A 27795-nucleotide genomic window follows, 5' to 3' on the forward strand; every position below is an offset into this window, starting at 1 on the left:
ACAAAATTATGGGTTGCTTGACAGCCTCCTTTCTTCATCGTTATATAAATTTCTTTTAAACAACACTAGGAGATGTGGTTTTATTTTATTTTATTTTATTTTATTTATTTCTTTTTTCACAGAGGCTGCCAGTTGCATTAAATAAAAGAGGTGTGATAAAAAAAATGTTAAAGTAAAGATGCTCGTAAGGAGCAGCAGCTATTTGAGAAATTTTTGAATTCATATCACTCGAGGTACCGCAATTTTTGAGTTTGATCTGGTCCATTCATTATGTACTGGCATGAATCTCAAAGCGTCTCCGAGCATTACAGATCTAGCTTATAGGTCCGAATTCTTATCGGATGGTCCATATTAAAAATCTATACAGATGTGAGATGTCTATTATGAAGGGAATGGGAAGGTACATGCGTAAGGCAGCATAGGACCATAGGGTTTAAACCCGGGATCGACCAATTAACCAGGTAGAATTGAATTTAATGAACCAATTAATAAATATCCTTTGGAAATTATCTTGCAGTTACATAACAGCAAAATTATTGGATCTCAATTACTTAATGTTTGTAGAATGTAATATTGGATTTTAAGCAACAAAATAAACAAATTTTTGGCTTTAGTTTTGGCAAATTTAAGGTACTTTCTGTTAAAGTTATTCAAGGGGGGTGGTGGGCATCATATTTCTATTTATTTGATCCCCCCAAAGTGTTTGTAAACATATAAATTACTGTCCGATTATAGGTGGAGCTTATCATCACTAGAACACAGCAGTTATAGTTCTATTCTCTAATTTATTTTTTTATGTTCTGAAATCTTATTAGTACTTACTTTTCACTTTGCAAACTTCATGACATGATACCAACTCATAGCAGTACCAGTCATATGTGCTGCTCTTCAGGGACATAGTATGTAACACTGAAATCAATTACTCCCTCTTTCTATAGCTGGATAAAGCAAACATAAATAAAAAATAAGAAAATGAAGAAACTTTATTTGATAAGCCAGAAATTCATTTTAAAAACCTTAATGTACTTAGCTTCAAATTTAGACAACTTCATTGCAAATTACAAAAGAAGTACTTCAAAATAAAATCAAAATAGACAACTTCATTTTAAGACAACCATATAAGGTTACTTCGATAACTAATTAAGAATTTCAAAACAAGGAGATTACAGACATACATGTACTTCCATATGTTGTTCTGTAAACCCTAATGGTACCAAAAGGTAAGTACTGCACACTTCGCCTCTCTTCCACTCCTTGATGGATACTGCTTGCGAATTCAATTGCACCGAGCTTGTAATAAAATTTTCATGAGTAATCACCTTAAGTTCATATGGAAAAACATGTTGGCCCCAATGGGGCAGATCAATGTAATACAGAGAGAGCATTCCCAACATTACAGATGGGTTCCTTCACAAGCAGAAACAAATCTTCACCCGGTCCAAGAAGGATATAATAACGATCCTCCTTTTTAAATCGTACATAGCAGATTTGACCATAACTGCATTTCCTGCGGAGGTTCTGGTGGTCTTTCAGAAAATGTCCCCACCATTCTCCTACAACATTGTGCATTCAATAATATTACTCCATCCATTTTAATTTGTGCTTATAGTAATTATTTTGCTAATGTGTTAGTGAATTAGTTGTACTAATACCAAGAAAAGAGAGGATTAACCAGCAAAAATGTGCACTTGAAAAGGCCTTGTGAGCACAGTCTGGAATTGGGCATAAAGATGGGCCGAACTCACACATATCAGTGTGCACTTGCATCTGTGAGTATGAAACAGACTGCCGGCAACATAAATTTGGTGTAAGTGCAAGGGAGATGTGCAGCTTCTAAAACCTTCTCAAGTGCGATGCTGCGGGTCAGTACCGGAAATTTGCAGATGTAACACTGGTGTTGTAGTTTTGACCAGCAGGAGGGACACGCCACCTGACCATTCTTACACTGTCAAAAGTGAATTTGTTTAGTTTTTGCTTTTGCAATATGAGGTAAAATAAAAAAACTTTAGGTTATCATCAAATGTTAGAGCCAAGGAAAAAAAGGAACTGAACAAGAATCCAGTAGCTAGGTGCATGCAAACCAATGCTAATTTTTGAAAGGGAACGAAAACAAGACCTTGACAATTAAAAAAAAAAATACCTGTTTAACTGGAAAGCACAAGGGATGAAAGCAAATGGAGCAGTCCAGTAAGTCGGGATCGATCCTGACTTGAATCTCTTTTCCTGCATCAGTCTCTTTTCGAGTAGGAGGATTAGAAGTCTCTCCTCCTCCGGTTTGTGTCTTTCTCCACTTCGGCGCCATGGTAAAAGCTATAAATAAATATAGATGTCTCAAATCAAAGCATATATTCAAACTCTACTAAATTAAATTTAAGTCTCAAATCAAAGCACCCAAGGTTCATTTCAGCTTTAATTTCTTTTCCAACTACCCCCATAGACAGAACCATTTATTTGCTTTTCACAATTTTGATTTCCGTCGAGTCCATCCCAGCTAATTAGACAAAATTGTGCTCAAGCCCCTCTGACAAGAAGTATTTACCACAGTTTGAAATTTATATATTAGGCCTTCGAAATTTTGAAAATTGCACAATTCAATTCATGGAGTTTGTATAAGCAAATACTAGAAATCCAAAATGCTTTATAACAATAAAATATAATGCTTTACCCCAATCCACAGCATGGGCTGATCCATAATATGCATATTACCATAGCCTCACTTAAGTTATATATTTTTACCAGTAAATTCAGTATCATGAGAGTTACCAGCTTTATAACTAGTGTTGGAACTTTCGGAGTCATTTTCTTCTTTGATGTATTCAGAACTTTCATCTTCAAATCTAGTGTAGGAATCGTCATAGTTGCTTCCTCGAGCAGGTACCATTAATACATTAATTAAAAGAAGAAACAAAATTAACAAAGAATTAATGATATGACAAGTCACTAGGACAACCATAAACGAACCTACGGTTCCTAGAAATTCTATGGCAAACAAAAGAGAAATGTCTCAGTGAACACAACAATGAACTGGCAAGAATTTCAGCACACAGATATACAAAACCCAACTATAAGAGTGTTGTTGGCCAAAAAATTAGGGTCAAGCTCTTTTGAAATAGTGCTATGCAGCACCTCCTTTACCTTATGATTTTTCACCTTTCTTACACAGACCCCATCTGTAAAGAGTAGCATATGTCACGCCATCGGGCTCATGTCCTTTGGAAATCATGTCATGCACCATCTCCTTTGCCTTCTCAATTTCACCTTTCTTGCACATCCCATCTATAAGACTGGTGTAAGTCACCACATCAGGCTTGAGCCCTTTGGAAATCATGCTATGCAGCAACTCCTTTGCCTTCTCAATTTCACATTTCTTGCACAGCCCGCCAATCAATGAGGTGTGTAAGTCACAGAATCAGGTATAACCCCAGCAGAGTACATGTGACTATACAAACCAAATGCCTTAGTGAGTTCACCCACCTTACATATCTCATCTATAACCGTGCTGTACGTGATCACACTGGGTTCATACTCACCACCATGTTTAACCATTTTGAAAAACAGCTGAAGAACTAAGCCAGTGTTACCCTTGGAGCAAAGCCCCTTCATAAGAATGGTATACGAAACCATATCGGGTATACATTCCATCTTAGGCATTTTGTCTATCACAATGGATACAGCCTCATCGATCCTATTCTCAGAACAAAGGGCCTGGAGTATTGGACTGAATGTCCTGGGATCAACTCTTTGACCCTCTTTGAGAAGCCGTCCTAGAAAAGAAAATGCTAGGTTGAGCTGATTCATTTGGACACAGTATTTGATCATGATTCCATAGGTATAATGATCAACAAAGATTCCTTCAGTTTGGGTTATACGGTTGAAGAAGGGAAAAACGGAGGGGTCAGATTTGCGAACCAAGGCGTTCAGGTACTGATTTTAGGCAATGATTGAGATATGAGGGTTCTGGAGAGCGAACTGAGCACGCAAATGATTGAGGTCACAGTGAGTGTTGCCAACATCGGTATCACAGGGGACATTAGTTTTAGATGGTGGTGATTTTGGTCTGTTGGGGATTCTAAGGGGTTCAATCTTGGATCGGTTTGCATAGCAGAAAAGAGGGAGGCCATGACGAGAATCCGATGGCGATTCAGACTGAGATTGGAATTGGGATAGCGAAGATGATGGTGGAAAGCAACAGAAGGGGGAGAGGGACGGCGCATGCATCGTCGATCTTATCCTTATCGATTTTGCTCTCTCTTGTGAGTTGTGACTAGGACTGGCAAAAAAGGTTCATGGCTCGTGGCCTGTTTGGTATTCGGCGGGACTCGATCGGTAACAGTTTGTTCGTTAGTGAATAGAGTTAAAATTAGCTCGCTTGTTATATACTCAAGTCAGAATTAATGAGTTTGAGTTTGGTCTAACTCGGCATGAGTCTGCTCGGTCATTAATGAGCTATTTAATATACATAGTTTAATAGTTTAATCATATATGTTCACTTCAGATTAGAAATATTATGGTCTATGGATGTTATAGCCAGTGTTATGACAATTGCATTTTGGACTGTGTTTAAGTTGATTGATAATTTTGTATGGAATATATGTGAATTAATTATTAGTAATTAAATTAATTTGTATGAATTTGTTTAGTTTGATATGCATGAATTTATTCTGTGAATATATTTGTATGTATGAATTTAGCTGTAAAGTTAATTTATAGTAGTTGATTTGCTTAATTATAATTGAATTAAGAGTATTACTTAGTAATTAGTCATATAAATATTATTTTGTTTTAGTCATAATTGATAAGATGTGTTATGAAAATTTAAGATATAGTAAAAAAAAATATACAAATTTATAAATCTGTCAAGCTAGTAATGAGCTAGTTTGACTCGCTCGAATAAGCCACAAGTCAATCTTGAACAATAATTTTAGTTCGGAATTTAAAATCCAAACTCACTCGCTCAGCTTAATATACCAACAAGCCGAGTACGAATGTGAACTAGCTTGCTCTTTAACAGCTCGCTGCCACCCTAACTGTAACTGATACAAGAGGAAGAGGCGAAAGATGGCACGAGCGGTCCAAAAGATTTCTCCTGAGATATCTCAACTTCAATCATTTCTCTTGAGATATCTCAACTTTTGCGTGACCGACGTGTATGATCCCTATTCGGGGATAGTGCAGGGCGGCAGTATCTATCCAAAATGGGTTCTTAATGTATTTACCCCAAAATGGGCCCATTATCTATCCGAAAAAACAAGGCCCACTTAATGTTGTACGTGTCAGTTGAAGTGTTTTATACTTTTATGCATCATTTTATAGCTCACTGAGATCTTGAAATATTTAATTCGATTGTATTAGTTTATGGAGTTATTAAGGAGAATTACATATATACCATTTAAAAACCATAAAATTAAATATTTTCCCCTCTAATTTCTATAATTATATATTTAACATTCTAGATTATAATAACTCATATATTTACTCAATATAATTTAAATATATTTTCTAATTCATAAGAAGTTTCTAATGCACAGCACAACCACTTAAAAATCATCAAATCGTGAACTCGATACAAAAATGATCCTAACAAACAATTTTTTTTTTCAGTGATCAATCAAAGACGTATGTTACACATAATTATTTTTCAAAACATTTTGGTAATTAATTTGACTCGCATGCATATTACAATATAGAAGTTTCAGTGAGAATTCCGCGTGCTTTTCACTAGCTTGAACCACTGACTGGTGGGGACGCAGTAATGGTCGTCACTCACACACTTGCATGGCTTGGTAACAATCGTCTTGTTATCATGATCGACATCCAGACAGACTCGATTCCGCTCACTATTAATTGTACATGCTTGCGAGGTGCATCTTTGATGCTGACACTAGTTCTCACCTCTCTTCAAAACAGTTGTTATCGAGCCTCACTGGTTCCCCAACAGGCCCCGCTTTAATGCAACTCATGCCTGTTCTCAGTTTGATATTGCCTTCTTTGGTGTACCTCCAAGCTGTAGATTGGTTGTATATGGGCCTAGCTAGCTGGAGTACATGCCACGGTTTTTGCGTAACACAGAGTGTGGTTGTATATGAGGTCGAACATTGGCATATCCACGTCCTGCAAGGGAAAATTTTATGATTTTCAATGTTTTTATCATAATTTTGAACAAAAATAAATAAATCAATTATTCGTCAATGAAATTAACATCTGCACCTTGGAACGGTTTTTGCACTGCTTGGATCTTTTTCAACACGCTATTATTCTGACTGGTGCTCCAGTATGAACTTAATTAGCACACCATATATATGTCTCTTCATGATCTACCACACCTTACCTCAAGTAATAGCTCCCTTGAAGGGCCCACAGTCCCCAGTCCAAGTCCAGCTCAGCTGCTTTGGCCAAAACACACCCAAAATACAGGCCATAGAGGCCACTGTCTATAGAACACAATCAAATATGGCAATGTTCCATAAATGAGAAAATACCCAATAAGGCAAGTTCTGAATTCAGACCCGTTAAGGATCCAATAAAGAAAACAAGATTAATTAATTAATTAATTAATATAAAAGGAGGATGCGCCTAATCAGATGAGTCTGTATCCTCTCTTTAATTAATTAATTAATTAATTAAGTGTTATATGTGTTATATGTGTATTCTTATGGTAATGAATAGGTAATAGTCAATAAGTTTTAGATGTAATTAGTTAATCGGCCCAAAGGAAGGTTGACTAATTGACATCAAATAGACTATTATTCGAGGATACTTAGTTGATGGAATATGCCTTATTTTGATTTTTTTTTATTACTATTCGTTTATTTGATTCATTCTTTGTGAATATTTTTCAAGCAAAAATTACTGATCTTACAGTCGGCATCAATAGCATTCTGATGCTGACGGGTTCTAATTACAAGGATTGGAAAGATAATCTTGAGATTATCCTTGGGTGCCTTGACCTGGACACAACATTGCAGGAGGCCAAACCTACTATGCCTGTTGCGACTAGTTCTGAAAAAGGAACAAATTGCACATGCACGGTGGATGAAGGTCAAATCGGTTGTGTCTCCGGGTCATGCAAAAGACCATTCCTGAAAGTTTTAGGGGACCAGTTTCTGATTCCACTAACAGAACAATTTTCGAGACAAATACAGTTAAGTTCTTTGAGGATGTTATGGTTCAAGGGGGAAATACAAATCAAAATCAAATTGTCTTTGAAGAGAAACATGATTCTCCTATATATACAAGAGGTGCCAACAACGGTACCGATTGTAATAAGAATATCTGGAGACTCATTGGTTCAGGATCGTACTGTGAATGAACCTGCAGTGTATGAACCTTCAGAAATGGAAGAGAATCCGGTTCAAGACAATATTGATGTTGAAGAGGAACCTATACCACCTCAAGAACTTCAAGAAATAGTGCCTTTAAGGCGGTCTACCAGAGAGAGAAGAAGTGCAATATCTAAGGATTATGTTGCGTTTCTTCAAGAACATGAATTCGACATTAGCATAATGGAGGATGACCCTCTCAGTCTCCATCAGGCTTTGGAAAGTGTCAATTCTTAAAAAAATGGATCGAGGCCATGAATGAGGAAATGAAGTCAATGTATGACAACAAGGTCTGGAATATCATCTCATTACCTGAAGGTGTGAAGCATGTTGGTTGCAAATGAATATTTAAGACCAAGAGGAATTCAGAAGGTAATGTGGAAAGATATAAAGCTCGACTTGTTGCTAAGGGAAACAGAAACGTAAGGTCAATTCAGATACTGCAACTACAAGTTTGCAGAAGAAGCCCAATAAGGATAAGAATCGGTTACCGGATCGGAGCCAAATAAGGAAAGAGTTTAGAGTGGACTTATAAGTATTGAACATATTGGTACAAATTCTGTGCTGACAGATCCACTAACTAAGGGACTAGTACCCAAACAGTTTCACGAGCATGTCGCTCACATGGGTATCTATGTTAAAAGAGGATTGTCAGATTTACTGGGAGTTTGTATTTTATGTATCATGTTTTATGTTTTATATGATATACTTTTACAGATATCATGTAGTTAACTTTTATATGATATTCTGTTATTTGTATGTATCATGCAGTTATTCAGACTTCAGTTATTCAGCTTTCAGTTATTCAACTTATTATGCACTCTGAATTTATGATTGACCTCAAAGTCAAATTAAGATAAAGTGACCAAATTGGAGATAGACATGTGGATCACATTGCATGTAATTTCCAAACTACACATCCCCTTCATGGTTCATGTCATTCGATTATGTTTACACTGTGATTTATGTTGGTTTAGTTTCGATTCATGAGACGAATACTGCTTAAGTCCTAGTGAATATGATTGATGGACGAAATTGGTTGATGACACAAAAGGCTATGACAGCACAGTTTGAGTACTCAATTCGGTTTTATCAATATATATTATTCGGATATACATATAGCCCAAGTGGGAGATTGTTGGAATTAATTTCAATTAATTACAACATATGTGGGTTTATATGTAATATAAATATATATTGAATAATAGACTGTCAAAATTAGACCTGTTATGAAGTGATCAAATTAAGTATTATTTATCGGGTTCAATATGTGTCATGAGAAGTGGGGCCTTTAATGTGTAGAATGCGTATTAATAACTTTATGATTTAGTGATGGTCTAAATTATATAAAGTTTGGTAATAATACAATTATGCTATTGGTCCCTAGGGAACACAATCAAATATGGCAATATTCCGTAAATAAGGAAATACCCAATAAGGCAAGTTCTGAATTCAAACCCATTAAGAATCCAATAAGAAAAACAAGATTAATTAATTAATTAATTAATTAAATAATATAAAAGGAGGATGCGCCTAATCAGATGAGTCTGTATCCTCTCTTTAATTAATTAATTAATGAATAATATAAAAAAAGACGCCTCTCTCTCTCTCTAGTTTTCTCTATCTACAAAACAGAGATTAATATAGAGTGGTTAAGGAGAGGATTTTCAGTTCAGAACTTGAATCGGGTGTCTCTCTTTGTACGGAAGAGAACATTGCCTTTGCTGCCTCTCTTGCTCTCTCCATCGGACTTGAGAGGGATTACTTGGAAAGGAAAGGCTTCCGGTGATCAACGGTGATTGTGTATCTCTAAAAGACCATGGCTACTGATCAAGGTAACTTTAAATTTCAAATTAGAGTTCACTAGAGGATCATGACAATTTAGGATTTATGTATGCAATACGGTTCTGCATAAAAATAAATCCAACAATCTTCACTTGTATTTGCACATGCCAGATTGATGCTTAGAGTGCTCCACGTGTCGCTGTCAGAAAAACTATACCAGTGTACTTCATAGACGAGGTTTCCGGTGAAGAATCTGTTGCAAACTTGAATAATACTTGAATATATATGGTTTTGGTTAAATAATTTCTCACAGAATTGAATAACTTTTTTATTAACAAAATTTAAAGATTTATTTAGACGGTTCATGATTGATATATACCTATCAAAGAAATTATATCCTAACATGGAGCGCAAATGCGGCCGACATTTCCTCTCAAAAAAAATATGTGGTCTGAATATTCGCATATTTAGACCACATATTCAAAACCGATTTCATTTCTTCTACTGTATCTAGATACTTTATAATATTTTTTTTAAAAGTTGAGGTGATTTAGCACCCCACAGCTAAGCCTATGTTCCACCCCAGGTTTCATCTAATAAAAATATTAAATTTATTTAATAATTTTGTTATAATCTTTTGTTCATTTTTATATGAACCTAGGTTTTATATCCCATACCTAGTTTCATGAATATATTCATTTCTTCTATATCTATTACAAATTTGTAATAGAGGTTGTTCTGTATTTTATAGAATGTATTTTGAAAATAAAAAAATTTCGAAATACCAAATTTAAAGAAAATATAAAACAATGTGCTACGATATTTGATGGGCTTATCCTAGCTAGCCTTTACATTATTCGCATTACCTAGCTGTACCACTTACTGACATTTTAGCGGGATCCTCAAGTTCGTTTCTCAGACTCATGCCAACGCGTCATGGAACAATGTGGCCATCTTTTATTAAATCTTGTATCCATACATCGGGATAGAAGTAGCTAGATGTCGCCAAAGAAGCCATTGCCATCGGTTTGAGGGCAACACCATCGCAATTTAGTCAGGTGGTTAGCCAAGATAACCATAATATTGTTTTCTCCAAGAACGACACCACAGCCTACAGTTTAAATAGATTACGGTGAACATATTTTTTTCTTCAAGTGATATGGAAAAAGTAGAAAATAAACAACAAAAGGCACACATGGTAAGCTTGAATCAATGTCAGATTCAAGATGGATGGATTGTGGATGCCGATTCCTTGTAGAGCATTGGTGAGGTTAAGTGATTCCAATGACCTCTTGACACAGCAAGTGATGATAGTAACTTATTTGTAAGCATAAAGGTAGCATATCTTAGCCTGACACAGTTAAAGCCCCTAGAGACTATGCCCTTAGATATTGCATCAATTGGCTGTTTGCTGAAACCCTCGGCAACCATTGGCTGAAGGTGTGAAGGCAAATTAACGCATGCTAATTTGACCTGTTTGCCTGACTCGTCAACAATCCATGTCCATGAACTTGTCGAGAGCTTTTGCGCTGCAGACACAGGCGTGTATAGGCTAAGATTGACTAGAGAGAGAAGCGGGATGGGTAGAAACAGATTTAATAATTTCATTGTTATATTCTATCTAATGAATGAACAAAACTAATGAACAGAATTTGAAGTTTTGCCTCTGCTAGCCTAAGCTTCTAAAGCTTCAAATGCTATTAGTTGGAAGATAGTAATTTTGATTTTTTTTTTTTTTATGGTTGACGGTAAATACCGTCAACATAATATATTGATAATGATTACAAGGATATATATAATATCTATCTACTTTTATACATGAATTCTAATCGCATAACCAAATTAGCTTAGCCATTTGCAAGCCACATCTGTATTTCTTGTGTCGTGTCATCTATCAGAGGCGGCACATATCACTGTTATTAGAGAAGAACCTCTTGTTTCTCTCTCTCCATAATGCCCATGTGCCTGCGGCTCATGTTACATCCCATGCATCTCAACCTTTCCCTATGCCCGATCAGTCTTCTCGCTCTGATCCATGCCTGACCCACGGTATCACCTCCACACGAAGTTATATTGTGTTGGCCCTACAATCCTCTCCAGAACCTTGATGCGTATGGGCAATCCCACATCAGATTTTTGAAACTATGCATGGTTAGTTCAGTCAGTGTCTGTTATTTATTGTTGTAGATTCTAATAGGTAGACTATAGATCAGTCAGTTCTTGTTCTTTATTATATTGCTATATAAGTTAAAACAAATATCTTCTTTGTCTGATTTTGCTATTAATTAGGGAGGTTAGGTGAGCATAATATGAGATAACCAACCCCACGTGTTTCTATATTTGGCTATGCATGGCTGTTAAACTACGTACACGACGGAAATGATGGTGCATCATAAGATTTGCTATGTTATGTGTATTTAACAACATCTAAATGACACTTACATCATATATTTACCAAGGTATATGACTTAATTGACACTTGCATCATACTCTAATAGATCAAAGCTAATATTAATTGTTAGCAAAATGATTAATTAGTTAATCTTTGTGGAATTTTCGTTCGATGAAAATCTTAACCACTCGGAAAATTTTGCTAAACATGTCTATACGGTCATGATTTTCTCTTAAACACATGAACCGAGTCTGAAACTGAAAGGGTTGGGTTAACCTATATACATATGCTTTCACAGTCATAATTTGCTCTGGAATGTCGAAAGAACAAATTTGAAAAGATTAAATTTGGATAAAAGATCTCACGGGCTAGCTAGTACTGTGTCAAGAGTCAAACGGATCAGAGAACATATGGAGGCCCATAAGTTGGTCAGATCAAATTTAACCGATTTATCTTATACCAATTTAAAAAATATATATCATAAATTCTGGAACTTTTTAAAATATTGGGCACGTTTGCCTTCCTAGTTCATTTTTTTTTTCCGACTGGAGAGCACATGGGAGAACAACACGTGTGAAAGTCTTGGGTTTAGCTGTTTAGCTAGTTGACAATCAAATAATAATAGATCAAAATCTGTTGTTATTCTTGTGCATGAACAGTGCTCTTGCTATCTCTGTTTTTTCAAATTTAGTCATTGAATTATTTCGAGATACGTACACAGAAAAGTTCTAAAAAAAGTTGCTTTGAGATTCGCTTCTGAAAAAAATTGAATGGTTAGATTCGAAAAAGCAGGGATAGCAGGGTAACTGTTCACATGAAGAGAATAACAGCGGATTCCGTCAAATAATACGGATTCTAGCAGGATAGCACATGTGAGAAAAATAATTAAACGAACTCTCTCAAAAAATGCAGGCTGTGCCTGTAACTAGGGTGTCAATGGCACCCTTTTATCCATTTAACCGTTCCGTATCGTATTCTAAAATATAAGTAAGGATAATAATTTTTTTTTTCGTTAACTTATCGAGAATAGGTGAGGATAACGATTTATTTTCGTTATTTTATCTGTTATCTTATAAGATAATTTTTAAAAATAAAATTATATATATAGATATATTTGTATGAAGATGATACATGATATAATAAAGTTGTCTTTTATTAAATTTTCATAAACAAATTAGTTGTATTCATTATTATTTTATTATTATTTTCTTGTTTTGAAAAATATTATATCGAAAACACAAATCAATATGTCAATAACACTTTTTTATCTGTTTATTCGACCAATACCGTATTCGAAAACGGATAAGGGTAAAGATTTTTTTTCGTATCCGTTGACACCCCAACTTTTATTTATAATGAAGTATTCTTCCTCTTTCCAACAAAGCAACATTAATTTTTTTTTTTTTTTTTTGTGTTTTCTTTCAAGCAAGTTGTGCCTGTAGAAACACCTAAGCTCTGAGCCTCTGATTGGGATATCAAATCCAGGTAGGTAGCTCGCAGGAGATCAGGACCGTTTCTTATAATATGGCACGAATTTTGAAGTTTCCGTTTATTTAAGGGAGATCCGAAAAGGAATCGTTCGGTTGGGATTTCCTCATGTGCATTGGGTACCGGAGGGATACAAATTTTTATATTCTCTTCTCACAAATTGTTGGCTAGCGTGCACAAAAGAAGTCGAATATTATATTCTTGCTACATAGGAGTTTTAAATATTTTAAAGGCGGGAGAATTTCACTTATACCCTTCAAAAAGTTTGAAATTAAGTATATTCCTCCTTAAAATTGATAATAGAGCAACGTTAAATGCCTCATGTTTTCCATCTTCATTCGTGTGTTACATCTATATTTTATTTTTTAAGTTCAAAATATTAATCTGAACAACTCAACATCTTAGTTCTCTTCACAAAAACTTAGTCAGGATCAAGCCACACCCAATTATTTGATATCAATTTATGGTTTTCTCTTTTGAATTTCGAACTGGTTCTCAAAACATATTTAATATTAAATCACTTTTATCATAAATTTTCTTTTTTTTTTTGGTTAAAAATGCCAGAGGACGTCCGGTTTCATTAATAAACGAAACATCATAGTCACATAAAATTGAGATATATATTTTATAAACAAGTCCATCCAATTAAAATTTTCAACATAGCAGAAACAAATTTAGATTCTTTATTTTACGTACATTTTTTTTAGATAAAAAAACAAAACCTTGTAAAAAAACTACCAAACGGTCATTAATTAAATGCATGATATTTTTTTTATAAACTGTAAATAGGAAGCCAACTTGATTTTGTTGGATAGATAATAGACCTTTTTCGGAGTGTATATTAATTAGCAAGGGCCCATTATATTACGAATTTCCTGCATTTACCATTGAGAGATTTCAGTGCTCAGTTCCCAAATCCCAATTGGTGTTGAGTGTTTGTACTTCTCACATGTCACGTAAATTAGAGCTGAAACAAGATATTTCTGTTAGTTTGTAATAATCTAGAAGTCAATAATACGATAATTTATCATAAAGCTTTGTTCATGAATTGGATGATTAATATCATTTTGTTGCCTTGAATATTATTGAATTTATGGATCATTTCGAGTTCATGACTGAAATTGTGAAACTCCATAATATAGATGATATATACTCTTAATCTTAAAAGGTCACTAACCAAGGTAATTAGCAGGAACACTAATTACCGCTATAAGGTTAGTATGTGGATTAAAAGATGGTTAAGTTTTACAAACCACCTGACACGAGATGTCATTTTAATCACATAGATACATGTTCTAGGAACATGGTATTTGACAGACCCCGAATGAAACATTAAATAGAATTGTGTTCGTGTCATTAATGTTTTTCATTCAGTGTCACGTTCTAAAGTATGAGGTATTTATCGTTCCCACTAAGAAATATGTATGTGTGATTGCTATCTACCGCTGTCCGTAAAAAGCAGTCATAACGGTAGTTTTTCCATATGTATAGCTTAGCTGAGGAAGTGATAGTTTACCAAGAATACTATTTGTCCCTCGTATCTCTATACGAGCTATAGCATCACTGGACCCCTTGATAGAGTAAGATTATCTGCTAGCGGTATAATTACAAGAGTAATTATATTTGATAATCTGCTCAAGATCAAGAAAAGATTAAGTTAGCAAGGATGACACACATCTACCTTGAAACTAATCTGATAGCTATGAGACAGAAGAACAGACACAAGTAAATTGTTTACTGGATCGTGATATTGTACAGTACAGCATCATCTGTGTAATTGGATGGTCATGATGTGTTGCCAGACGCCACCCATGATTATAGAAGTTAAAACGGTTTTAACTCTATTTACCAACATAACACATATCCTATTGGGTCACACCATATAGGAGTTAATCGGAGAATCTTATTTTGATTGATTATAAATTGGTTATGATCAATGATAAGATGGTTATAATTAATTATACATGTTATAATTAAATTATAAATGTTATGTAAAAATAACAAGCAAAAACATTGGTTAATTTATAAACGTGTATGACACGTTGTATAAAAGTTAACCGGTTAATTTATAAATGTGCAGGACACATTGTATAAATTACCGAAACAACAACCGCAAGAAAAATATATATAATTGTTCAGAATAATTATACAAACATTATTTGTGTTCGGGCCGAGGACATTCGGATCTTTTCAGATTCGTCCTTATCCGCATGACATGTCATCGATCCTATCCAGATGACACGCCATCGACACCGAAACAAATAACCGAAAGAAAAATATATATATAATTGTTCAGAATAATTATACGAATATTATTTGTGTTCGGGCCGAGGGCATTCGGGTCTTTTCAGATTCGACCTTATCCGCATGACACGTCATTGATCCTATCCAGATGACATGTCATCAATCCTATCCACAAGGGCAAAATGGTCATTTCACACCTATGCCACCTTGCATGTGTAGAAGCATGGAGAAGAATGTGGAAGGGTGTGGAAGGGGTATTTTGGTCATTTCACATATAAAAGGATGAGGTGTCAATGGCATATCTTGTAAATAGGCCGAACTTGGAGGGCATTTTGGTCTTTTGCAACCGAATCTAAACACTATAAATAGGGGTGGAGGGGTAGAGAGAAAAAGATATATATATGCACATTCACATGTATCTTTTCGTGCAGAAACGAATCGGTATTTTCTCTCTTTCTCGGTTTCTCTCCCAAATTGTGTTTCGGTTGAGAAAAGAAAGTTATACATAGTTGACGTATAATCTTGCGGGTTGTTGTGGAGAATATTTACGGGATTGATGAATAGTATTTTATCGAATTTCGCGGTATGTCAGTTTTGCATATTGATGAAACTGAGTAACCGAAAATTCGTGTTTACGGGTTTTTGTCTTATTCCCGTGAATAGTGTTTTTGCAGAATTCCGCAGTTTATGGTATTTCTGGCAGAAGAAATAAACCGCTCTCCGGTTAGTCCTGGTGGATAACCGATAGAGGTATCACACGTGTGATACTCCGAGTCGATTCCTTCCCTGGTGAGGCTCTACTCGCTCGGTCTGCATTCCAACTGTGATTTGGAAACAAGGTATAAATATGTTATATTAATCTATTTAATTTGTAAGTAGATTAAAGTTTTAGAAATCAATCATGGAGTAGATCTGTAAAATGATTAAAAGGGTCCTTGCAATGAAAGACTTCAGAAGGAACTCTGCTTTGGTCTTTCCGGCATATCCCTTTTAATTCACGGCTTGAGTTAGAAGTAAAAAATTTTTGTTTTACGTTCTTTCCGCAGCTTAAGCCTAAACGGGTTTTGGTTACCGCGAAACCCCAAAAGTGGTATCTAGAAAACCCAACAATTTCCACTTCCCCCATCTTTGGACCGTTCGTCCCTTGTTTCGCCTCTTCCTCTTTTAAGTCACAAGAGAGAGCAAAATCGATTATGCTTCATCCAACAAAGAATTTCTAGCGTGCTCCTAACTGCAGTAAATTGGTTTATGCCATGTTACCAAGCACCTAAATGACAAAAAGAGCGAAGGATTGATACTTCCCATCCCATGAAAAGACTTGACAAATTGAATTCCAGACTGTACCACAATCTACCAAATTAAGTTGTAAATCTGTGGCATATATTCAAAGCACCTAAAGAAGCTGTGGCACAGGAAGGCCCAGGTCTTACCACAGTTAGGGCCTGTTCGGATGTCATGGGATTACACGGGATGGGAATCCACTTTTTCAAAAGCGGGAACCCATAATGGCGGGTAAGCATAGGATCGATTATGGAAATGTGTTAAAATGAGTGTTCGGTTGTACTGTGGGATTAATTGTGGGAAATTATATTTTTCTTTCTAAAATATTTGATACTATACAATTTTCTTTCTTAATAAATTATAAATAATTACATTAAATAAATAAATTAAATATAACATAATTTTCCAATTAATTATTATTTAGTAAAATATAATTTTTTTTTCTTGAATGAGAAGTGTTAAGATGTTTATACTTGCTACCGAAGACTCTTGTATATGTTTCATACTATAATTTCAAAATCTCTTTAATGAAGATGCATTTATTATATGAACGTTGCATTTATTATTTGAAGATGCATCTATTGCTGGCTTCATTCACATTACCTACAAATCAATGTTATCAGAACCGGACCGGACATCGAACCGCTAAAGCTTCGGTTCAATGGTTTACTGGTCAGACCAGTGGTTCAACCGGTTTAATTACTGGTTTTTTAAAATATACATAACTCATTATCTGAGTGCCAAACTGATTATATGTTTTTACATCTTCTAACAAGGAATAATGAGAACAAATATGGTTAAATAAAACATGCAATTCTAACAAGCTCTAACAAAAAAAAAAACATGTCAAGAAAAAGAAAATAGAAACCCAATAACATAATAGAAGTTCAATATTCTGATTATTTGATATAAGCTGACAGTTGACATATAATATGTCACAAGTAGCCTCACAAGTTTGAAGCAGCCTCATAACACAATATAAAGGTTTAAATTTAATATTTCTAAGAAAATTAACCAACAACAAATTTAAAATGCTAAAATCTAGATCTGCATTGTAATAAATAGCCAAGTAAAATGCCATTCAGTAATTGAAGCACCCTGATACATATCATTGTTAGGATCTGCATGTCCTAGGTCCTAAATAAGCACTCAGCTCCAAGCAATGTCAATTTGTTTACCAGAAGCTACATATCATTGTTAGGATCTAAATAAGCACTCAGCTCCAAGCAATGTCATGTCGATAAATATGCGAGTATCCACAAGGTAGATACAGGGACACATAAATTTTTAAAATCTTAGATATGATATGCCTTTTGTCCCACATATGATTTATTGTTCATTTTGTTTAAGTATCACACCACGAAAAGTGACCACCTAACTAAATGTAAAATGTAGCAAGTTCAGTAGCTTCTGGTAAACAAATTGAAGTTTGAGTAACTATCTAATCCACTGCGGCATGTACTTTACTAAATTTTTGTTGGGCATAATGATATTAGCTGAGCTATGCACTTTTAAAAAGTTTGAAAGCAAAAGATAAAAATCAAGTGCTTGGCTTTAATTAGACATATACAATCCTGAAACTAATATCAGAAAAGAAAGGCCGGTCATATATACCTGCCAGCATAAGTTGCAACCAAATCAGGCTGAAGCTCCTTTGTTAACCCAAGTCTAAGATTGTATTCACCTGCATGCATATTTTATAGTAAGTATTGTCAGCATAAGTTGCAACCAAATCAGACGCTGCATGCATATTTTATAGTACCTTTTATTTAGCCTAACAAAACAAATAAAAGGAAGTACAAGGATCTCCCTGCATAATTACTAGGCTGACAGGACAGTTGCAATAGAGATGATTTTGCAATATGACTTTGACTTTTTGATCTATAATTTTTGTAATAAAAGCTCTTCACAACATTTAAAAGTGTGTAATAAATAAAAATGACAAACCAGTTTGCTAAACCAGTCCTGTGGCAAAGCATTAGTCAATACAATGCCTTGTACCAGTGTAAAAAAGCAAAGAAAATCAAAGTGAATCACTACTGCTATAAAAAATGACCAACTCAACTAGTTTCAGAAATTTGAACAGAAAAATATCCTACATTGGCAATATGACAAAATCAAGGTTATAATCAGATAGAGGATTCAAAAACACATAATCTGGACCAAAATTTTACATTTTTATGATTTTATAAACATTTGTTAAGGATTTCCAAAGTTCACTTTTCAAAAATGCAAAAACTGTTATTTTATTGTTCTATTTACCAGTCTGCCCCTGCTTTCAGGTATCTGTTAGGCATAGTTGCAAAACTTCAAAAATTATGAAACTTCTCCAAAATTTAATTTTGAAATTTGACAATCAAAAACATAATAAATAATGCAGTACCTTATATAAAACTCAAAATAAAATATAAATAAATCTCCAAACAATCATGTAAAAAATCAAGTGAGTTCTTAAGATCTACCTAGATATAGCTATGAATTTAAATCATAGGGTCATTATTTGAAAAATTGATAGACAGTAGTAATAGAAGGACTGAAGCATAGTGTATCTAGTGATATGCATTACAAAAAGTGTGATATATTCTTAAAAAAGGATAATTTTTCAAGGCCCTGTGTTTGTTTTTCCTTTCCTCACCAATCATATAACTAACTAAAATTTTAAATTCACCAAAACATGCTAGTATGTCATGTTTCAATAGAATCGATCTCTACACAATAGATTGAACAATAACAAAGTATAATCAGTAACAACCACCTTCACCAGAGAATAACAAGAATACTTTAGGCTAAAGAGATCCTTTCTAGAGCTTAAAAATAATACCTCTATGGAATTCATGTGAAATAGAATGCAAGAATAGAAAGCATACGATTAATCCAGCAATACTTTGAAACCAGAAATTTGAACAGGTGGAAGAGATCAAATACAAAGATTCACTAAACCCATAAATTAACCTAATTGGGTACCAAATCAGTACTGTATCACTTATCAATGCAACAGATGATTACTATATTGACTTATTTTTAAACGAATATGAAAATGTCATCCTTCTTGGACCTCAGTAAGGGGATAAAACTATTTTTGAAGGAATCCAGTAACAAAATCAAAACTGTGTCAAGAAACTTAAAACACAAATCGATTAACTAGTAAAACAACCTCACTAATCCGTGGAATCACAGGATCATATTCTATCAATAAGAACCTCCATCAGTTATTAGAACCGAAATTGGTGAACATTTGTACCTTCTCCTGCCATGGTCGAAGTGATATCGATGCTAGAAGCTCTTCCGTTCGAGTTTTCTGCACATCGGCTTCTTTCTCCCACTTCCGCTCGAGTTTCCCGCGCAACTATTCTGTCACCCGCTAAAATGAACTTTGGAAAAGCTTTTGACACGCGAGAGAGAGAGAGTATATAAGCAGCGCGCCGTACAATTTGGGAAAACAAAAATTGAGTCCGACTGAATTTTGTTTTTCCCACCAATTTGAACGTAGACGGGAAAAATCGGAGGAAAATTGGTGGGTGGTTTTGGGGGAAAAAGTGGTTGCCGAACGCCTCAGGGAAATATTAAGGGATCCCATTCCATTTCCCGTAAAAAAACTTCTACCGAACAGGCCCTTAGGGTCTGTTCAGCGAAAATAAAATTTTTACTGTTCACGTGGGAAAAAAAAAATCATTCAAAGTTGTTTTTTTTTCTCACACAAACAGTAAAAATCAATTCAAAAATCTTGCAACTCATTTCTATTCTCATTCCCTTTAGTTCCACCGAACAAGCCTTTATATGAAAAAAAAAAAAAATACATATATCGCTCGGAGACGACGGAGAGAGACATTTGGAAAATCCAACAAGAATTGTAGGATCCTCCTTTTCTAAATCTAACCATCAATATTTTAGAATGCACGAATCCCAAAAACAGTTGATTTTCATGCATGAATCTCTAAATAAATGAGTTGTTGGATTTGGAAAAACAGGTTCCTACAATTCGTAGCAGATTTATTTCCAGACATTTGAGCTAACTATGCTATCATTTGTCAACACGTTCTCAGACGAGAAGCTTCGGCCTATCCTGTTTTATGTCATTTAATTGTTTAATTTCTTTCCAGAAAAAAGAAAAATTCAAAACCACACAAAAAAATTCTGATTTTAGATCCTCATTACCCGCGGGTCTGGATCCCCCTAAATTACTCAATTTTTGATGTTAGATCCAGACCGTCCGATCTGAATTCGGTCCAATCCAATCTGAAGAATAATGCACAGGATCTCTTTAATATTCGTAACATATCAGATTGGACGATCCGAATCCAAACTCAAAATTGAAGTTATTTTTAGTGGATTCGAATTTCGCTTACTGCTTCGCCGAATTTTTTTTTAGTTAGAACCCAAATAATTCGAAATTAAACAAATATCATCCAAAACTCTAAATTTCACATTTTATCACTCACGCTTCCTCAGGACGAGCACCAAAAAATTTGGTACGCATCCTAGAAAAGTGCACCAAATTGATTTTGACGTGCACCCTTAGTAAGCACACTAAATTTTTTTTCTTTTTAGTTATGTTTTGAATTGTTTTAAAATTTTGGACTATTTTTTTTTCCTTCTGCATATAATTTCGTTTTGAACTTTTTATTCATAGCCAAAAGAAAAGGAAATAAACATATACTATCGATTTCGAACAATTTCATTTTAATTCCACAATCGTTGAATTATTCAGCAGTACAAACTATTCCGATCACTTAATAATTCAGCGGTTGAAATATATATGCAGGGGCAGGCGGTGCTAGATTTTCGAATTATGAAGATCAAAACACATAATGGAAGTCAATCATATAAAATTTTTCTATAAAGAATGAGAATTAATTTTACAGTACCATGACATTTTATTCTAGATTAATTATATTAAAAATTATACCTTAATATAAAATAAAAATATATATATATCAACAGCTGAATATGTAGTATAAAATGAAATTGTCTGAAATCAATAGTAGTAGTGAAAATTTGATATTCATTTATGTTGCTGATAAAAAAAACCAGTAAAAAGAGCTCGAGAATCTCACTGTTAACATATATTTTGACATGCCAATAAATAACAAGAAATTAAAAATGATATGACAAAATGGGAAATCACCTATTAAAACATTATATATTATCAATTTTGATCAAATTAGCTCTTAATTGAAGTGATGGGTGTACCGGTGATGATACCGGTACCAGCTTGATTGGTACAAGTTCATCAGGAAGGAACTTATAAAAACCTTGCAATAAATCATCATGACCGTCAAATAGATTCTCCATTTGATCCTTCAACTCATGCGCACAAATTCTACAAATTAAAAATCATTAATTGCATTAAAGTCTCTATACGACAAAATAGTAATTAAATTTATAAAAATAAAAGCGAGAAATTATTAAATTAAGGAACAAAAACGTACTTGGATAATTTGAAATTCATCATAATAGCAAGGAATTTTGTATATAAGTCCGGTGTTTGGCGAAATGCCTTTTTAACTTTTTTCATGTACTCCAGTGCATAGTTCTTCATTTCCCTCCTGCATTTTTCTCTAATTAATTAAAATGAATAAAGCTATTTCGGAGCATAAATTTATACCCAATATTAATAAATATTTCATAATTAGTCAGATTTTGTATTCACCCCTTTTGTAAATAGTCAAACGATAAAATAGATGTTTCACTATAAATACTTATTTATTAAATCATCTCAACAGAAAAAAAAAAATAACAACAACAATGAAACAATTATTCATATTCTCTTAAAATTCAAGAGTATCTATACAAATTATAGCGGAACCTCTTAATTATTAGTTAAAATTATATTTTGAAAATTGAATAACCAATACAATATTTCTGGATTAATGTGCTAAATATATAAATTGCAAATTCAACCCAAATAACATGAGATAATTGAAATCCAACAAATCACAAAAAAAGCTAATACAATCGAAACTTAATTAATGGAAAAGAAATTACCGTTCATGCTGATTTGGGTTCATGATGAGTACACACTAATCTCAAAGCAAATGCCAAAGCTAAATTGATTGAGAGTAAAAGAAAGAGAGAGGAGATTTAGGTGAGAAAAAATAGCGAGAGAGAAAGGAAGAGAGAGAGAAAAGAAGAGAAAATAAACTGTTGAGGGAAGGTGAGATGTAGCTTAATATAATCGTGTTTTTTGTGGTTACTAAATTTGAATCATCAAATTTGGAACCCGTACGAAATTAGGCTTTGACCATTCTACGTCTAAAATTAAAATTTCTCCAATTTTAAAATTATATAGTAACATAGAATGACACAAATGACAGATTTGTTATTTCAAATCATTGGAAATTTTAAAGTTCTTCCTTCCAGAATCCCTTTCTAATTTGGTTGTGCGAACCAAAATAGAAAGCCTTTAATTAATTCCCATATATTTGTGTGGAAGTCAATCAATCACCAAATTTTGGAACCGAATGGGTTTGACACATGACATCTATTTTTAATCTCATTAATGAGATTTTTTTTATTAATTAATTTATTGTAAGGGGAAATCGAACTCTCGACTTTTGAGTACAATAACTTAAGACTTTTTCCTAGTCAACTGTGTTACCTCCCCTTTCAAATAGATTAAATAAATAATTTTCAAACTAACTAATTAATGAGGATCTTTTTCTTTCCTCTTTACTCCATCTCTTCACATCCATTTCAGATTTAATTAAAACAACAACATTAGTTTATCGTATGTGGGGCTTGAAGATAAAAAAAAAAAATGAGCAAGATGAAATAAATTGGATTGATTTTTTTTTTTTTGTCATGATCATCTCTCAGAGTTCATTATTGTCACACCCCAAACCAGAAATTATGGATTAAGGTGTGATCAACCTCGCCTCGTGCTTAATTAATCATTAAGCACGCAAGGCTAATCATAAATAATAAATCAACAGCAGCGGAAGAAAAATAATATAAATGTCAAGCATCAATCACATAGCCAATAAATAAACATACACATACATAATATATAATCTGATCCATCTCGGATCCAAATAACACCATCTATAGAAGGGAATACATGATCTATCGAGCCCGTATATATAACACAGGAATACGGGACTCGTAAACCTAATCAAAAGTCTAACTCTAGTTAATCAAGCGGTGTGGCCATCGGGGACAACTCCTGACAACTCCTGCTGCGGATCACCAGATGCTGTACCTAAAACCCACGAAACAACTTGTGGGTGAGCGACGAATCGTCCAGTATGTGACCCAGAATTATCCCCTCAGGGATCCTCTACGGTCAAAGCACTTTTATTTATAAAATGAATATAGTTAAAATATGCACATGTGTGAACCTATATTAATAGCTAAAAGAATTTATAATGCTTTTGAATGATGCCATGATGCGATTATTCTATTATGCCAACATGCGAAATAAACCCAAAATAAAATCAAAGTGCAATATCGGATATAAATCAAGTCGGAATCCAGTACTCCTTGCACTGTGTGCCCAAATACAACAATAATAATAATAATATGGATAAAGTAATCACCCCGTGCCGTGCCAATAGGATCAAAAGATCCAAACAATATAATCCAAGGACTGTGATCAGAGTGCAATGATACACGTTGCCTAGTGACATCGAGCATTGCTCCACAAGATAATAGCACACTAGCCGATGGTTATATCAAATCCAATGTGTCATCTCGCCTAACGATTCATCACCCAAACATATCCAATAGGAGAAATCATACAATGCAAGTCGTAAAAAGTTAATCTCTTTCCTCATGAGCAGAAGAGAACTCTACCGTCTGGCCAGTCCAATAGGTACACCACGCATGATTCCACAAGGCTCGAGACCGGCTGAGACCGGCTGAGTCCGGCTATGAGTCCGGCTATGAGTCCGGTCATTGGGTCCGGTGTGAGCCCGGCACAACCGTAGGCTCCGGTTGACCCCCGTTGACTCCCGTAGACTCCCGTAGCTCGACCTTGGAATCCCGTTCTAGGCAAAGTAGCTCCTAATGTAGGGAGGGAACAAATCCCGAATCGTATCGTGCCACAGAACTCGAGATCGGAACTGCTTACGTCAAGTAATAAAAATGACCGAAAAGGCTATATAATCAAAGTTATACATATAATATAATCCTAAAGCCATCCGAGGATCAAGTGACCCTCAGCTCAGTGGTTGTCGGGCCGTCCCATGCCAAGTGACACCAAGACGGAACGAAGTCACTCGGCTCTGCTCAGCTCTCACCAATGCATTCGTATGCACGTAATAATAATATAGTCTTCTACGAGAAGAAGACAACTAATAGCCTAATATTCTAATAAGATACATATATAATATTATTTAATTACTCTACTCTTAAAATACAATAAATTCGAGTTTTTCAGGGTTCATGCAATTCTACCTACAGTGCAGAAAGGATAAACATGCTCTACAGTTTTAATGCAACTACTTAAAAATAAAGTGCGGATGTCAGGTCAGATGGATCGACTGGTAAGAGTACGCCCACGAAAGAAAATAATTCAGATATCCCACACCTGAGGGGGCTGGAGTCTCTGTCGCTAAAAATCAGCGTGCTCCACGTATGCTCCGATCTGCGGGTCAGTCGGATCGGCCCACGGGTCGGACTCGTACGGAGTCGACTGATCTGTGATCACGTAATTTAAACTAATTAAAATCTATGCTAATTTATTATAACCCTCGTCCCAGTTAATGTGCAAGTCAATTTCTCGATTAGTACGATTTTATAAAATTACCGATTCAGTCAGTCTGACTGATCCGGTTAGGCATATATTAATTATTTAATTTCATGTCATCGAGCTTAGCGCTAATCTTAATTTCTTTATAAGTTCGTCAGATATTGATCATTCACTTTGATCTAATTTAATCTAATTTAATCCTAAATTAATTTATATATTTAATAATTTAATTTGAAGATATATTGCTTGTAGAAATTCAAGTGTCAAATTATTCGTAAATAAAAATAATTGTTCGAGAACTACGGTAAATTAACGGGTTTTACTTAACTAATATATTCTTATTGCCTATCTACTTTGATTTATTTTAAACGAACTACAATTAATTTTAATCAATCAAAATTCGGTTTCGAAAGTAAATTTATAATCAAAAATCTCTAATGCGAATATTTTAATAAAAACATATTGATTGTATGATCATTGCAAATTTTTATAATCCGTTTTAATATAGTTTAGTTATTCTATAGATGTATAATTCTTTTATAAAATTTTAAAAACGGAACCTTTAGTTATTGTACACGTTTTCTAATTAATTTATTCCTAAGTCGCGCAATTCGTTATTTTTATAACTAAATTAATTTCTACGTTTAATTAGTCGTTTCGAATCTATGTCCAATAAATACTTTTTGTTGCTAAATAAATTGGTCCTTTAATAATTAACAACGAATTTTTGTACAACTTCGAAAAATGTTTAAAAGAATTATTTTAACTTTAAAAACTTTTTTATAAAACTTTTATTTTAGTTTAATGTGTTGGGTGTTTTAATTTGGTTTGTGTAAGCGTTCGATTTCATTTGATTTCCTTAATTTAAAACAAAACCTAAATTTGCGAAGGCCGCTTTTTAAATCCTTTTATTTACATCTCAGCTAAAGGCCAAATTCTGTAATTTATAACGTATCTACTCAATTCAAACTCGTCCTAATTAAATTGGCGCAAGCCTAAAATATAACTCATTTTCGGATTAGGCTTGAGCCCAACAATTTCGAAAGTCCATATTAAATAAATCACATGTATAGGTCGGCCACAACTTAAAATTTCCATCCTTTTACATATAGGTCCTTATTAAATCCATATACCACATAAGGGCTTATAAATTACCAGATCAGCCCCTAATTTATAAATATTCACTCAAGGCCCTAAATTATTCAATTCAACCCTCCTCTTTAAGGAATTTTAGGAAAGGGTCCCTGTCAGTTCAAATACTGGTAAACATGCAAAAACCAGACTAATCACAGCACCACAACAGCACCAACTTTCGAGTAATTAGCACAACACAACCATTTCAACAATGCACAAGACAAGGCACAAACAAGGCACAAGACAAGGCAACAACAAGGCAGCAGCAAGGCACAAGCCAAGCAGCAACAAGGCACAAGACAAAGCATCAACAAGGCACAAGCCAAGCACAAGCAAGACCGGCAAAACAGAAAACAAGGCGCAGGTCAAGGCAAACAGAACCAGAACAGAGCAAAGAACACAGCCAAGGCACAGGTCAGAGAGGAAGGCAAGGCAAGGCAAGGCAACATAGAAAATCAAGGCACGGCCAACCCATGCATCGGCTTGCCGGGAAAATCAACAACCCGAGCAAGCCACCATTTCAATTCATTCGCAGCACCATCACAGAAAATAAAAAGGGGTGCTCACTAACCAATTTAGGAGGGCTCATCAGAGGCAGAAAATTCAAGAGTCGTCCCGAGGTGAAGGCCTTGCGTCTCGACTCAAATCCGACAAGAAATCGACAAGTAAAAATGCCTCCAAGCACCGACAAAGCACCAGAGGCAGATTCACAACAACACGAACAATCACAGCACGGCTAGGGTTTTCAAATCATAACACTCACACAACCAGAAAAATGGCGAGAGAGAGAAAGAGAGAACAAAGCCTCAAACACATGAGAAAAAGGGGAGCACAAGAACCACAACGAGAGAGAGAAAGAGAGACTTATACCCGTAAAAAGGAAAAATCACACGAAATAGCCAGTACGGCCGACTGACCACGGGAAGACAGAGGCGACTTTCGCCGTTTCGTAATAAATTCGGCGTGGGGTTCTGACATTCGACGGGACAACGCGAGAGAGAGCGGGATAACTTGTTTCCTTCTACAGGAAGGAATGAGAGAGAGCCAGATGATTTCCTGGGTGGGGTCGTGGTTCAGAGAGAGAAGGGAGAGCCGGTTTAGGGTTTTCACGGGAGAGATGGAAGAGGCGGAAAAGAGAGGAAGAGAGGGATCGGGTGGGTCTGTGCTGTAAGCGAGAGAGAGAGGAAGAGAGACTGGAGAGGAAGAGAGGGTGGACCCGAATTCCCAATTCAATTGGGTTAAGTTCAGATTTTATTTAATACAAGATGCTTCAAGATTCGTGTTGAGTTGAATCTAAGGGATAAAACAATTCCATAATTCATATGTTTCTAATTGTTATATGTTGATATGTTAATCACATTTCAACGAAATTGGTTTGAAATTTCGTTATAAAATTCGTATATACGTATTATGATCTAATTAGTCTATATAATTCAGAATGAACAAAATTTGTACTTTTATAA

At 34.7% G+C, this 27795-nt stretch overlaps 2 protein-coding genes, 1 long non-coding RNA gene and 1 pseudogene across 4 annotated transcripts; all 4 read right to left on the reverse strand.

The window, feature by feature from the left end:
- Window positions 1-965: 965 nt before the first annotated feature.
- On the reverse strand, window positions 966-4260 carry LOC144575300 (uncharacterized). 2 transcript variants are annotated; one of them, XM_078325389.1, is made up of 4 exons: window positions 2764-4260; window positions 2141-2310; window positions 1673-1945; window positions 966-1553 (listed from the first exon to the last, which is right to left on the reverse strand). In XM_078325389.1, exons 1-3 carry the CDS (start codon window positions 2854-2856, stop codon window positions 1864-1866), a joined length of 345 nt encoding a protein of 114 aa, XP_078181515.1. In that variant the 5' UTR covers window positions 2857-4260; the 3' UTR covers window positions 966-1553; window positions 1673-1863. The 2 variants fall into 2 exon arrangements, with proteins under 2 accessions (XP_078181515.1, XP_078181514.1); XM_078325388.1 differs by having other exon boundaries at window positions 2737-4260.
- Window positions 3385-4218, reverse strand: LOC144575990 (protein Rf1, mitochondrial-like). The gene is made up of 2 exons (XM_078326263.1): window positions 4012-4218; window positions 3385-3924 (listed from the first exon to the last, which is right to left on the reverse strand). The coding sequence occupies exons 1-2, from the start codon at window positions 4216-4218 to the stop codon at window positions 3385-3387; spliced, it is 747 nt and encodes a 248-aa protein (XP_078182389.1).
- A 1432-nt stretch (window positions 4261-5692) lies between the features above and the next one.
- Window positions 5693-10712, reverse strand: LOC144575991 (uncharacterized; annotated as a pseudogene).
- A 12748-nt stretch (window positions 10713-23460) lies between these two features.
- Window positions 23461-27521, reverse strand: LOC144575342 (uncharacterized). The gene is made up of 3 exons (XR_013518414.1): window positions 26904-27521; window positions 25037-25146; window positions 23461-23707 (listed from the first exon to the last, which is right to left on the reverse strand). It is a non-coding gene; the product is annotated as an uncharacterized LOC144575342 (long non-coding RNA).
- Between the last annotated feature and the right edge of the window lie 274 nt (window positions 27522-27795).

Source organism: Carex rostrata, chromosome 24 (genome assembly GCF_964058835.1).
Source record: "Carex rostrata chromosome 24, lpCarRost1.2, whole genome shotgun sequence".
NCBI lineage: Eukaryota > Viridiplantae > Streptophyta > Magnoliopsida > Poales > Cyperaceae > Carex > Carex rostrata.